At 40.0% G+C, this 14,831-nt stretch overlaps 1 protein-coding gene across 3 annotated transcripts in view; it reads left to right on the top strand.

Moving 5' to 3' along the window:
- Positions 1 to 14,831, top strand: part of PLXNC1 (plexin C1) — a 59,918-nt gene that overhangs the window by 30,083 nt on the left and 15,004 nt on the right. For all 3 annotated transcript variants that reach the window (XM_060279702.2, XM_088652589.1, XM_088652590.1), the window contains 12 exons: positions 1,023 to 1,159; positions 1,683 to 1,862; positions 3,561 to 3,648; positions 5,983 to 6,183; positions 6,282 to 6,473; positions 7,857 to 7,956; positions 8,381 to 8,482; positions 9,421 to 9,524; positions 10,215 to 10,262; positions 11,855 to 11,979; positions 13,694 to 13,892; positions 14,602 to 14,748. In XM_060279702.2, the coding sequence (XP_060135685.2) occupies positions 1,023 to 1,159; positions 1,683 to 1,862; positions 3,561 to 3,648; positions 5,983 to 6,183; positions 6,282 to 6,473; positions 7,857 to 7,956; positions 8,381 to 8,482; positions 9,421 to 9,524; positions 10,215 to 10,262; positions 11,855 to 11,979; positions 13,694 to 13,892; positions 14,602 to 14,748 (1,623 nt within the window). The remainder of the gene's footprint in view (positions 1 to 1,022; positions 1,160 to 1,682; positions 1,863 to 3,560; positions 3,649 to 5,982; positions 6,184 to 6,281; positions 6,474 to 7,856; positions 7,957 to 8,380; positions 8,483 to 9,420; positions 9,525 to 10,214; positions 10,263 to 11,854; positions 11,980 to 13,693; positions 13,893 to 14,601; positions 14,749 to 14,831) is intronic.

Genomic DNA, 14,831 nt, shown 5'->3' on the forward strand with positions numbered 1-14,831 from the left:
TAGGTGCAATAATTTATTTTAGCTATACACCAGTTTTTTTGCAGGGATGCAGGTGGTGCTGTGGGTTAAACCACAGAGCCTAGGGCTTGCTGATCAGCAGGTCGGTGGTTTGAATCCCCGCGACGAGGTGAGCTGCTGTTGTTCAGTCCCTGCTCCTGCCAACCTAGCAGTTTGAAAGCACATCAAAGTGCAAGTAGATAAATAGGTACTGCTCCAAGCGGGAAGGTAAATAGCGTTTCCGTGTGCTGCTCTGGTTCGCCAGAAGCGGCTTTGTCATGCTGGCCACATGAAGCTGTACACCAGCTCCCTCGGCCAATAACGTGAGATGAGCGCCGCAACCCCAGAGTCGGTCACTACTGGACCTAATGGTCAGGGGTCCTTTTACCTTTTATACACCAGTTTATATTTCACACAAAAAATATTTTAAGCAGTTTACAAATTCCAACCCGAAAGCAATAAATATAAAAAATACAAAAATACAAATTCCATATTCAAAACAATACTACTAATACCATAAAAACAATCCCACATTTTAATTAGCATAATTAAATGTAAACATAAATAAGAACCACAAAAGCAAAACATATACAAAACAACCAAATGCAGCATAATGACATATCATCATTAAAAGATCTCTAATAATATTATACAAAGCACATAATACAATCACCGAAAATCATTTAACCTACACATTCACACTGCCCAAAACTAATGTAAACATATATCCCCCATATGTGCAATTACCCAATAGTCGTCTTGTACCCATCATTTCATCCATTCCTCCCTATTTCTCATCTGGGGCAATACAGACTTGTGTCTCCACCAGCCAGACGCTTGTGGATTTGGTTATGCTCTTCTATCTTTTTTTTTTATATTCCATCCTGAAGAATATGAAAACCAATGGAAATTATGGAGCATGGAACAACACTTAGTATCTACCCATTAACAAGAAAGGTACAAGTTAAACATGCTTAAAGTGCATGGCTGGATATTGAAATCTTGTTATACTTTGTTTCCAACAGCCCATGCACATTACTTCCATTGAACCGATGTGGATATCAACATTAGGCAGCAGTGAAGTACTAGTCAGAGGAGAAAACTTTTCAAATGAAGATGTTTTGTTGGAAATGACTGGAACCACTAGCTGCAAATCAGAGGAGTGAGTAAAAATACAATCAATTATTTTATATTTGAAATTAACACGCACCTGTGCCGCATAGATATTTATCCTGGAAATGTTTGGACTGATGATTAAACTATATAATCAAGATGGAGCCTTTTAACTGTGTGATTTAGACTTGCTTATTCATACTGCGCTTATGTGCTCTTTTGTCACATTAGTTCCAAAAGTGAAACTTTAGTAATCACTGTAATAATCCCAGTTGTTTTAGGTTGTCCTCCTATTCCTTGGTAGATAGTCTAATCTCTATTTCCCCCCACTAGATTACTTCTATTCTTATTTTTCAATTTTCCACATCTGCAAATGGAATTAAAAGCAACGTTCATTCTTAAGATGCTTTCTTCCTCTTCTAAATCACATTACACTATGAATTTTGATTGAATCCTTGGGCTCCGCATGTTGTTAATTTTGAGTTCCAATGAGAGTGGGCTGGCAAACTGCTTTAAAATTAAATAGCATTTGGGTTTGGGGAGAATTTGAGTGATGTTGTTCTTCTTTTCAGAATATTTGTCACCAAAGTGTTAAATCGCACACACATGAAATTCTGTTTACCTCCAAGTCGCAAAGAAGCCAAGAGCATATGTATAAAGAAAACTGGCTTTCCATGTTCACTCCCTGTGACGCTGTATTATGTCTCTCTCCCCGCATGTACTGGAATATTTCCAAATGTCACCTGGAAGAGGTAATCTTAAATTCTTTTACTTCTTATAAAAAGTAGTGCATTGAATATGAATGTGAAATAGTTAACTTAGTATCATAACAGACCTTATTGTCACTTGTAGATCCTTCAGTTTTAAAGGGTGTGGCTGCGCATTGAGTTCAGCTGTTCATGGTGTCATACCAACACATCCATCAGCTCAGCATTCATTCATTCATTCATTTACATTTGTGTACCGCCCTGTACTCGTAGATCTCAGGGTGGTTCACAACATAAAATTACAATTTAAAAAACAGAAAATACATAAAACAAAAACATAAAACAAAAACAAATCCTCCCTCTTCCACAACACATTTTAAAAAGGTATTAGATGTCAGCCAGCCAAAGGCCAAGTTAAAGGGCCCAGCTGCACCCTTATCTGGACAGGGATGGCCTAACTTCTCTGTTAACCTCTAAATTAGATTAATGCAATGCATTATAGGTAGGGCTGCCTCTGTAGAAAATTCAGCTAGTACAGAATTCAGCAGCTAGGTTACTCACTGAGGCAAGACAGTTTGAGCACGTTACATCAATCCTGGTCCGATTGCACTGGCTACCAATTAGTTTCTGGGCCCAATTCAAAGTGCTGGTACTATAAAGCCCTTAAATGGCTCAGGACTGCAATACCTCAAGGACTGCAGCTTCCAGCCATCACCCCTCTTTTATTGTCCATTCTGGGTTGCACAACCACTGGTACAGTGTCCATTTTCTTGGCAGATCAAGATAAACAGGTGACAGCAAAAGTTACAAGGTTTTTAACCGGGGCAATTAGAATAAGATCCGTTATTTGACCCCCGAAATGTATTTTATGTAATTAACTGTTTACCTTTATCTTCTGTATAATGCATTTTGTTTTATTGCTATGGCTAGTGGCTGATGCAAATAAAGATTCGTTAATTCATCCATCCCAGCCATCACCACTCCCATGAGTGACTCCCATACCATTTCAGAACCACTGCTGAAGAAGTCAGTCCTCTAGGGCAGTGTTTCCCAACCAGTGTGCCTCCAGATGTTTTGGGACTACAACTCCCATCATTCCTGACCACTGGTCTTGCTAGCTAGGGATGATGGGAGTTGTAGTCCCAAAACATCTGGAGGCACACTGGTTGGGAAACACTGCTCTAGGGAAAGGGAAGACAGCTGGTAGTCGTTAGATCCTACTGGAGATTCTGTTGCTTACATATCATGCTAGGCAGACTCGGATCAATTAAAACTCCTAAAAGAGGTGAACAGTCACAATCAGTATGGATAGGAATTTTGTCAAAAGAAGACAGTGTACTGTAGGATCTTACTGTCTTACGCATGACACACAAATACTCGTTCCTTAAGCCAGGCTTGAGATTGACATTTGTGTTTGTGAATAAATTTGCTTTGCAGTCATACACTGAGAATATGTAGTAGTTTTTTATTTGCTGTGGGGTAACTGCGGGAGGCAGTGGAAGGCAGGAGTGCCTGGCATGCTCTGGTCCATGGAGTCGGACACGACTAAACAACTAAACAACAACAACAAAATGTCTTCTGAGCTGCAAACTTGATTATTATTTTTTTTGAAGGAGACCCCAAAATTGTAGTTTTTTATTTACTGCGAGTTAAAATGTTTTCTGAGCTGCAAACTTGTTTGTTTCTGTTTTAATTTGAAGTAGACCCAAGTTCCAAGCTTATTTCCTTTCCCTTTTTTTGCAGTGGAGGTCGCAACTTGACTATACGTGGGAGACATCTAAATGTCACAGAAATGGTTTCTGTTTTAGATGGAGGGGGACAAAACTTGGCAGTAAGTGTTGTGAACTCCCCTCCCCCCAAAAAAGGTTGGCTATATTTACATTAATTATAAATGCCACAATTCTGCAAACTGCCATAAAAGGCAAATGAGTGCCCTCCTGGAAAGTGTCATGATGTTTGGGTCCTGTATCATTAGTACTCTTTTTCAGTAGATATTATTGCTGGAACTTGCTTCTCTTTCCCTCTCCCCCCCCCCTTTTGGGTCTTCCAATGAAGGATAAAGGCTCTCTTGTTTTGGAGAGTCTTGGGGTTTTTGCCAATTTGATTACCTTTTTTTTTTGGCTGCTATTATCATTTGAACTTATATAGCTTGCTGATCAATAAATATTTCCTGGGCTGCTTACAAACAAACAAAGTACAATATGTCTACCCCTGTGTAACATTACAGGCTTGCCTCATTAATGAAGCCTAGGATTCCTTGCAAGGCTGTATATAATCTGTATCAAATATCCAAGTTCTGCAGAAAGGAATTCAATTGTTCAAATGGTTGGTTAGCTAGAATGCTTTATTCTGAACTTAACCTGTGCAAAATCTGGTTGTATTAATTATTATTGGCAATTGGCTGTGTGATGATAGATTTATGTTTAAGCAGGCTGAGCAGCATCTGGGTCTCTTTAGTGTAAAGTGGGGCAATGATAGAGGTGTGTATTATGCCTGGTACAAAGAAAGTGGCTGGAGAAAAGTTTTTCTCCCTCTCATAACACGAGAACTCATGGACGTGAAACAAAGCTGAGTGTTGGGAAAATTCAGAATAGATAAAATAAAGTACTTCTTCGCACTGTGTATAAACTATGGAATTCGCTACCACAAGAGGTAGTGATGGCCATTAACCTGGGTGCTTTTAAAAGAGGATTAGACCAGGGGTCAGCAACCTTTTTCAGCCGTGGGCCGGTCCACCATCCCTCAGACCATGTGGTGGGCCGGAGCCGGACTATATATTTTGGGGTGGGGGGTGGGGAATGAACGAATTCCTATGCCCCACAAATAGCCCTGAGATGCATTTTAAATAAAAGGACACATTCTACTCATGTAAAAACACCAGGCAGGCCCCACAAATAACCCAGAGATGCATTTTAAATAAAAGGACACATTCTACTCATGTAAAAACAAACTGATTCCCGGACTGTCCGTGGGCCAGATTGAGAAGGCGATTGGGCCACATCCGGCCCCCGGGCCTTAGTTTGTGGACCCCTGGATTAGACAGATTCATGGAGAATAAGGCTATCAAAGGCTACTAGTCACAATGGTTATGTTTCACCTCCATTGTCAGAGGCAGTGTGGTTTTGAATTCCAGTTGTTGAGTATCTTAAGTGGGGAGGCTACTGTTGCTCTCACGTCCTCCTTGCTGGCTTCCCATGGACTTGTGGTTGGCTGCTGTGAGAACAGGATGCTGGACTAGATGAGCCTTTGATCCAGCAGGGCTGTTCTTACGTTCTCAGCGGAGGGTCCATGGCATGGCATGAAACAATAAAGAAGGGATCCATATTCACAGGACAGAGAAAGTTTATTTGGGGACCCACGCCTGCACATGTGTAAAAGCTAAAAAAAAACAGTGGATTGTGATGTGATTGGTATTTATAGCTTTAAATGCAAGTAAGCTGCAGCCTTTAGACTGCTTACTCTGCAGAAATAAATGAGCTTATTGTAGGAGTAAGCATTTTACGGACTGTACTCCACCTTAAGGTTTGAATTCAGACTTTCGCTTAGTGGAGTTCCAGTCATGCTGGAGGAAGCCAGTTCCTCCTCCCTGCCCCAGTTCTGAAAACCATCTGCAGAGTGTTGGGTGGCTGTCCAGAGCAGCATGAGAAATGGGGAAGGACAGCAGGGGGTGGGGGTGGGAATTGGTGAAAGCAGCTGACCTATGTTCCAGTGGAGAGGCTCCATTGGATCTCAGTTGCCCCCTTGAGTCCAGCACAAAGTGTCTTAATGTTGGCTTGCCATATGTCAGACAAATTCTAGACAGGTCCAGGTTTTTGGTGTCAGGAGGGAATTTTGCCGAATTGGCAAAATTTCAGGGGAAAACCCGGCTGTATGGCATTGCAATGAAAAAAAAATCAGTGTAAACAGCTCCAAAAGCTTAAAATCACCTTTTGGGGGGGGAGGTTTCCCCCAAAAAGCTCAACAAAATATAGCAACCCTACTTAAGGAATATTGTGTATATGAAAGTATTAAGTTAAATTCCATGGAATTCTGTGATGTAAGCATCATAACTGTGCATAGAATTGAAGCCAACATATTGGCTACAATTTAACAGTGTCTGCTATATAAAATTTGGCAGTGCTTTATAGTTTTCTCATTTCCCCCTTCCCCCTTTTTCTTTTTCTAGAAATTTACATGCCGCAGTGACAGATCTGAGTGCAATTTCACAACACCAGCTGTTAATACTGAGAAAAGCAATGTAAAAGTTGTTCTAAAAGTTGAAATGAAAAATATGCCTTGCATTGAATTTCAATATGAACCTGACCCTGAATTTATTCACTATGAACTGACAACTGATATGCATCCTGTCTTGGAGTTAAAAATACATGTAAGATGCTGGTTTGGGTTTTATAAAGAGAAAACACAAATCTTCTTTGAATTTGGTGCATATTTCACACTTCATAGTATTTTCTCATCTCTTTCCAGAAAAAAAATGATGAGTTAAATATTTCAAAACGTGAGATTGACGTTTTTATGTCCTGCACGGCTGCTGAGAAATTGCTAAACATAACTTTCACTGTCCAAAATATTTCACAAACTGAAACTCGCAGCACTATCTACTGCAGAGCCCAACAGACATCCAGTGACAAGATCGATACATCCAGTGTGAAGGTTTATGTGAGTAAAAGCTTATGGGCTATATATTTTTTTCTTATTACATGTGAATATACTATTTAATCTAACATAAAACAAAGAAGAAAATACTGCCATTGGATTAATGAACAAAGAAACATAAGTGCTTTATAGTCTTAACCAAAATTTTCAGTTCTTTAATTAATATATTACTCTCAGTGTGACATTCACAGTTACCAAATAGCAGCTAGCAATGATAAGGACAATACCTTAAATTCATTTCTTGCTTAATTAAGAGAGTATCAGCACAAAACTATGAGTGTGCACTAGCAATAAGTTCCATTATATATCCATGGGCTGAAGGTCAACTATCACTGCATTGGAAGAGGTACATTCTCTCCCAGCACTTGCTTCTAATGTCTGAGCCCTGTGTTGCATACATTTTCCCTCTCTTCAGAATATGCTTCCCAATAAGTAATTAGTTTGCTTTGATTCTCTTACTTTGGTAACATTTGTGACACCAACATTTATTTCTTAAGGATTCATCAATCCAAGCTGAGACTTAAACTAACAGGGTTGGGGGACGCGACCTCCAAAAGTTCCCCCATGAGGGAATGCATTTGGGGGTAGAGTCCCCCCACCCTGCTATATCAAGGGGGTGTGTGGACATGCACACAGCTCACCGAAGGCAGAAATGCCCAGTTTTTGAGAATCAAATATAAAATCAATTAAATTGAGAACAAAGGGGATCAAAACTGTATGAAAACAGGTATGCTTGGGCATTATATCTTCCTATATTAATACTTGTATGATAAATATGCAGTGCAAAATATAGGTAACCAGAAGCCATGCACAAATACTGATGTGTTATACTCCTTCAGCATGATCTTACAGTAATTCTAATTTAGAAACGGAAGTGCTGGTAGAAAAGCATATGATTTAATTTTACATTTAAAAAAATCCCAAAGATATAGCTCCAAAATTAATATGGGGCAAATTTATGCATCTTAGTTTTCCCTGAGTCTTTTGTGGGGAGTAGATTGGTAATGTTGAGCATTATTTTGGTGTCCTCCAGTTTTCCCTCAGGGGTGTAAACTCAGATCTTGTGTTGTACAATTGATTTAATCTTGGGCTAGATAGCACTGTTGAGTTTCCTTCTTTCCTGCATCGCTTCTATATATAGCAGCTCAGTCATTGTTATTTCAGTCATGCGTGGAGCTGCAGCTCCCTGTGCAAATGGAGTGCTAGAAGGAGAGGTAACAGTGTATGGTTTCGTCTATTGATTTCAACACATAGTATTAGCTCAGCTGCAGTGTGCTGTTTTTTCCAGCCACAGAAGAAGGATAACAACCCACCGAGGAGGGTCAAGAACTACATTTCAATATAGGCCTTTCTTACATATTCATTTTCCCCTCCCCAATCCACTAGGTCAAGGTCGGAAACTTTAAGCAAGAAGTTCCAGATGAAGCACGCAACTATTCATATTTGTACCTTCTTTCGTTAATCCCCGTAGTCATAGTCATTGCTGGTAAGTAGCACTATTCATGTGTCCAGTTTTCCATCTGTTAAAAACCAGTAAGCATGTGCAATGGTGGTCAGTGGGGTGGTTTGTTAAGTGAAAGAACCAGCAGCCATGGCACAGCAATCTGTGGTGGATGAGACTTTCTGCCTTTGTTTTGTGGTGGTGGAGGATGGAGGGGGGTTTAGTAGCCCACACATGCAAGTTTACAGTTCTTGCATAGCTGGTCATTCCCTAATAACATCAGCAACCAGTACACTGGGGCAACCAACTTCTTTGTAACAATGTGTTGTAAGGTGGCGGTCACTACTACCTTTTGGTGACTATTCTGAGACACAGCTGTTTTCAAAGTACTGCAAATTCCTCTTTTTGATAAAAAGAATGGTTCTTATTCATGTTTTTTTTTAATTGAGTATCGACTTTTTTTCCCCAGTTGCAATTTTTGTGACCCAAAGAAAATCCAAGCAGTTGAACCGTAAACTGAGTGAACACCTGGAGCTTTTGGAATGTGAACTCCGCAAAGAAATACGTGAAGGTGTGGGTTTTAATTTTTGGAAGCTCTTTTGTGGATGAGCCGCCTCCTGGTCTATCAAGTGCATGTATTCCTTCAAGTAGATCACCATTCTGTGATTTCCCATAGTCATAACACACACAATTCCTTCTTCATGTCAGTATTAGCAGTTCTGTGATAGCATAAGGTTATATCAGGGATGGCCTGTGTGGTGCGGCAGATGGTAGTAATTGGCTGCCATCATTCTCTAGAAGCCAAGGCGAAGAGAGATCAGCTGCTTTCGAGTGGACTATAATGCAGTGCTGTTGGAAGCAGAAAGTAGCTGGGTCAGCACCATGTGTGCAGTTATTGATTAGCCAGTGGCACCTAGTATGGGCACAAACTGGCATAACTAAGAGTGTTTTGTCTCTCCCTCCACTGCTGCCCCACAACTGCCCCTGGTAAGGATCTAGGCCCCAATTTGACCTCGGTGCAGCTGCCATTTTCTGCTGCTAGTCCACCTTCTTTGTACTGCTACATTGTGTTCAACAGTGTAAATGGGATATTTATTTAAGTGCCTTTAGTCCCATTTGCCCACTATTGTGGAATGCTCTGCCAATAAATTCAATAGGCACCTTTTGTTCCAACTCTGAAAACTTTCCGATTCCATCAGGTTTATGCAAGCAGCTAAGAATACATATTTCCATGAGTTAGATGAGTCCTTGTTTTAACATTCTCATATGACTTTTGCTGTATGATTTTACATTTAATTGTTGTAAACTGCTTTATTTTTATGAATAAATAACTATTAAAAATCATATGCAATCAACATTTCCCATTGCATTAAAAATAAGTACAGAGATAAATGTATACTGTGAAAACTGTCTCATGATAGCTACTTTCCAGTATCGTTTTGAAAGCTGTAATTAAGATAATGTTATATTACAAAAACCAGCACTCCAGGGGATCTTTGTTTCTTGCAGGCTTCGTAGAGCTGCAGATGGAAAAATTGGATGTGGTTGATAGTTTTGGAACAATCCCCTTCCTTGACTACAAACACTTTCTTATTCGAACTTCCTTCCCAGAGGTAAACGACTGCTTACGGTATATATTTGTTATAAACCTTTTGCAGTAATTGAAATCACCCAAGTTGTAAATGTGTCATGGCTTTGCATACAGTTAAATGACCTTTATAATAAAAGGGCAGTGCTTAGACAGAATAAACCTTGCTGATTTTAAGACTTGTGGTTTGGTTATGTTTTTGTTGCTGTTGAGCTTTTGTGGGATTTTTTGGGTTGAACTCAGCTAACTCGGTGTGCTAGTGGAGGCCAGCACAAAGACTTGCACTAGTGCAATGGGACTTTCCTCTCATCTCCCCATGTGCCCCCACACCTTCCCAAAATCCACTCTGAAGGGTTAGGAGAACCCCAGAACAGTACACAGGAGCAGGGAAGAGAGGGCAGATGCCATTCATCAAAGTATTTTCAGGGAATGTTGTTTTGCTGCCAGGTTACCTCAGGTGCTGTGACATTCTACTAAAAAGTTCACCAAAGTTGACTTCAACCCAGAAAACTATTACGTGAATCCAGCTTGCTTATAAAAATATGGGGCAGTTTATGCAAAGGTTTTCCTGTGAAAAATCATTTGGTTATTGTGTACATGAAGCTTCACCATATGGGCCAATCCAAACCACTGCTTTTTGAATGCTTTATCTGTTTTGCAATCTTTTGTTTTGCAATCTTCTGTCAACATCATAGTCGCCAATCTGTTATTTTAGGCCGGAGGCACATCGTTTATCTTGATTGAAGACTCCAGTGAACCCCTTGTAAGTGTTTTACATATAATTTTAGTTCTCTTACAAAAGAGGCAACTGGTTTAACAGAAATGAAAACTGAGTACAGTCATACCTCGACAACCGAACGCTTCGATTTCCGAAGGTTCCGACTTCCGAAGTCGACAACCCCCGGAAGTATTTTCTCCCCACGCGCCTGGCGTGCGCGTCCTGTGCCTGCGCCAAAGCGGCATGCGCCAAAGCGGCACTTTGACATCCGAAAACCTCAACTTACGAAGACAGCTGCGGAACGGATCGTCTTCGTAAGTTGAGGTACCACTGTGGTAAGATTCTTTTACTGTTTCTAGTGCATGTCTTTTCTCATTTTTTGCTGTATCTTGCTTTGAATTCCTATACAGATAATGCAACAGATAACTTTTATAAATAAGAACAACAAATCTAATGCTGTAACTAATTTCCATACAGAGATGTGCACAATTCACAGGATGTGTGTATTATTTTCATAAGCATGGCAGGTGGCAAGCTATATTTTACTGGCAGCCTTGTGCCCAACATTGCTTGGGAATTGTAAGAATCTGTCAACCTGAGGAACGCTACCCCTCCCCAGATCCATTCTCAAATACGTTCACAGGCAGAACTAATGTTTAATTAGGGTTTTAAACCACTAATTAAACATGTATCAAGGAGAGGGGTGGAGGAAGTTATCCTTGTGCCTCTTTCCTCCTACCAAGACCAGGAGTGCCTTTCCCCCAGGACTGCACTCTCAGGGGGCAGCCAGGTTGAAAGGAAGGTTTTTCCCACACTTCTTACCTGCCTGTCCCCTGACAGCCATAGATTGGATCACTCTGAGCCACCCAACTAATAGTGATCCATGACTGTCTGAACTCGAGTTGATGCTCAGGTCCTTCCAAATAGGCCCAATTTGCCTCGGGACAAAACCGAATCCCCTGCACAGCCTTCGTAGTAGGCTACCTGCTCTGAGCTAAATAAAAAAAAAATTCCTTCAGTAGCACCTTAAAGACCAACTAAGTTTATATTTTGGTATGAGCTTTCGTGTGCATGCACACTTCTTCAGATACACTAGAAACAGAAGTGTCAGACCCTATATATATACAGAGGGTGGTGGGGGTGGGTGGGAATGGGTGATGGGCTGATGGGAGTGGTAAACCTGTAGATGGCTGTTAATGGCTGCTGATGGCTCTGAGCTGTTATTGATAGGAATACTTATAAATCCTTGCTATACGGGGAGTTAATGAAGTTTGAAATCCTCACGCTCTTCTTTTTCAGAGAACCAAAAATACAGTGAATCTTAAAAACCTGCTAACAGGGATGGTGAAGCTGTGGCCCTCCAGATGTTGTTGGACTACAAATTCCATCTCCCTGAGCACTGATCATGCCCGTTGGAGCTGATGGGAGTTGGCATCCAACATCCTTTGGAGAGAGACAACCCATCCCTGACCTAGCAGTTCCCAGCAGTGGTTGGTTAAAACAATATTACCTTGCCTGCCTCAACATCTTTTTTGTATTCAACTTTTTTTTGTATTTGATGCTTGCAGCTATAATTTAAAATAAAACTAACAACATATTAAAAGCAAAGAAACAGACATACAATTCATGTATTTCAGAGCAGAAATCCTGAGCAGAAGGATGAAAGCATTACAGCATTGTACGCCTTAATTTGTAACAAGCATTTTCTTGTTACTCTGATTCACACGCTTGAAAAACAGAAAACCTTCTCTGTAAAAGACAGGTATGCTACAGAACTTCGATTCTTCAAGTTGTAGAAACACTGAAAGAACAACCTGCACATATAGAAATGTTGTTTCTGTTGACTTTGATCCCTCACACTGCTCCAAAAAAAAATCTCATTAGTCAAACTTCTAGAAAGAAAATGTAGGTGGTAAGCAATGAAGTTTTGGTTCAGAGTACTTATTGAAATTAATGGAGCTGCCTTAGTCATGTTCATTAAGTTCAGTGAATCTACTCTGAATAAAACTTGGTTGAATACAACCTGTATCTGATCCTTACAGAGGTACTTTCACTGTTGGGTCTGTATAATTACTTTGAAATAGAAAGAAACATATTGGAATCTTAATAAGAGTTCAGTAACTTAGAATATTGATACAGAATATGCAGACCAAATTGCAGTAAGATAAGGCACTGTTCTGTGGAATGAAATTAACATATTCATTGGTGTTAGTTATTCTGTTTTGCGAATACTAATAACATTCTGGGCTTTATTGGATTAAACGACTTGGAAGATTGACTGGATGGAATAGCTAGAAACCAAAACTGGGGAAGGTTAGAACAATGCTAATACAAAGGGACACCCAGTAAGATAATTAACTCACTTCTCTCCAACCCTTGCATTTGTGGGCTTGGGGTGTTCTGAGAGTTGAAGTGACAGGCCAAGTTAAGGATTCATCTCCACTGAAGTGAAATTCCAGGTATTGAAGATAGCTGGAGGTTGCTTTTTTTAGCTGCATAATTTACACAAGTATGTAATGTAAATTATTACATTTATCTCATAGGAGCTTCCAACAATCATTTTCCTTCACTTGAAATAATACAAAAAGTTTGCAGCACAGTGTTTAATGGTCTAGATGAGCCTTTCCCAACCTTGGGTCTGCAGATATTGTTGAAATACAACTCCCATCATCCCTAGCTAGCAGGACCAGTGATCAGGGATGATGGGAGTTGTAGTCCAACAATATCTGCAGACCCAAGGTTGGGAAAGGCTGGTCTAGAAAATAACTACAGTGTTCCTGCCATGTGTCCTTTTCTTTGGTTACCTGTAGAGTGATGGACAGAGTTTAAAACTCTGGCATTTTGGTTCTTAGGTCTATGGACAGTACAAGTCTTGGTTTAATTTGAGACCTACTTCTGGAGCTTTGTCATGTGGACTGTTTGTACTCACTGCCTTAAGTCAACAAGCAATCATGCATTTGTATCCTCCATTTTATTGTTCTCCAGGTTTTCTTAGTAGTTCTCCTATTTTATTTTATTTTATTCTGGAAGTGCTGGTATTTCATTCAACTTTATGTGGCAGCTGCCAGGATGAGTGTGGCAGCATATAAATCGAGGTAGTATTTCTATTACTTAGGTAATGATGTCGGTAGAATTACATACAGTGGTGCCTCGCTTAACGAATGCCCTGCTTAACGAAATTTCCGCGTAACGAAAGGTTTTTTCGAGCGGAGGTTGCCTCGCTAGACGAATTCGTTTTATGAAAAATTTGTCTAGTGAATCGCGGTTTCCCATAGGAATGCATTGAAATTCAATTAATGCGTTCCTATGGGAAAAAAAATAAAATTCAATGCATTCCCATGGGATTCGCTAGACGAATTTTTTGTTATAAGACCCGTGGAACGAATTATATTCGTCCAGCGAGGCACCACTGTATTAGCTTATATTCAAGTTCTTCCTCTTTTTGTCATTAAATTTATTATTCTCTTTATAAACAGATGCTTGTTTGCATCTTTCTTGACGATCGCACTACAAACAAACCTAGTCTACTTAACCCATATTCTAGAGGTCTTGACAAGGGATTTGATGGAACAGTCTAGCAATATACAACCAAAGCTAATGCTAAGGCGTACAGAGTCGGTGGTAGAAAAACTGCTGACAAACTGGATGTCTGTTTGCCTCTCTGGTTTTCTTCGGGCAAGTATTGTATCTTTTCATTATACTTGCTTGTTTTCATGCAGAAGGAACCACTTGTGATGTGCATGTACAGCAGCTTTCTTGCCTAGCAGTTTGTTCAGTACTTAGTAACATGCATGCACTCGAAGAGTCCCCTTCAGTTCAGTGGAATACGTTTGCATGAACAGGTTTTATTTTGAATCATTAAATGGGAACCCCACATTTGAGCACCCATAAATATTTGGGGTAAAAGATGAGTAGGAAAATGAGCTGTTTAGACTGAGAAAGAAGCAGCCTTTCCAGGTTCATCTGTGGCATCTACCATTTCAAACATTGCTTCATATTTTTTTAGAGACGCCACATGCATAGGCAGAAACGTGAAACATAGAGGTAGAACATATTTTGTGACAATTGCACATGTGTCTCTTCCACTAAATGTATGCATAACTGTATCATGCAGCTAGCTGCTGCTTCCCATTACACATACATGATATGTAGATGTGAAGAAATAGATGAGCATGCAATCTATATGTGGGGTTCATATCTTTCCTTGCATGGAAATACATATTATTTGCAGCAGACTTTAAGCAGGGGAAGTGATTAAATATGGGCAAATTAGATCACAGTTTTTCCAGTTGTTTCCCCTGTTTAACAGATAAATTGTAATGCACAGGAATGCAAAGAAAGAGGGTATAAGTTAAATAACATTGTGTGTCATTATGTTTCTTAGGAGACATTTGGGGATCTATTCTATATGCTTGTGACAACCCTAAATCAAAGGATAAACAGGGGCCCTGTGGACGTAATAACCTGCAAGGCCTTGAACACACTAAATGAAGACTGGTTACTGTGGCAAGTAACTGAATTCAATACAGTGGTATGTCTTGTTAATTGTGTGTTCAGGAAATGAAACCAACAAGTCTTGTATGGTAGGAACTATATGACTAAACAGGGGTGGAA

This window comes from Zootoca vivipara, chromosome 9, assembly GCF_965207765.1.
Source record: "Zootoca vivipara chromosome 9, rZooViv2.hap1.1, whole genome shotgun sequence".
In the NCBI taxonomy this organism is placed as follows: Eukaryota; Metazoa; Chordata; class Lepidosauria; order Squamata; family Lacertidae; genus Zootoca; species Zootoca vivipara.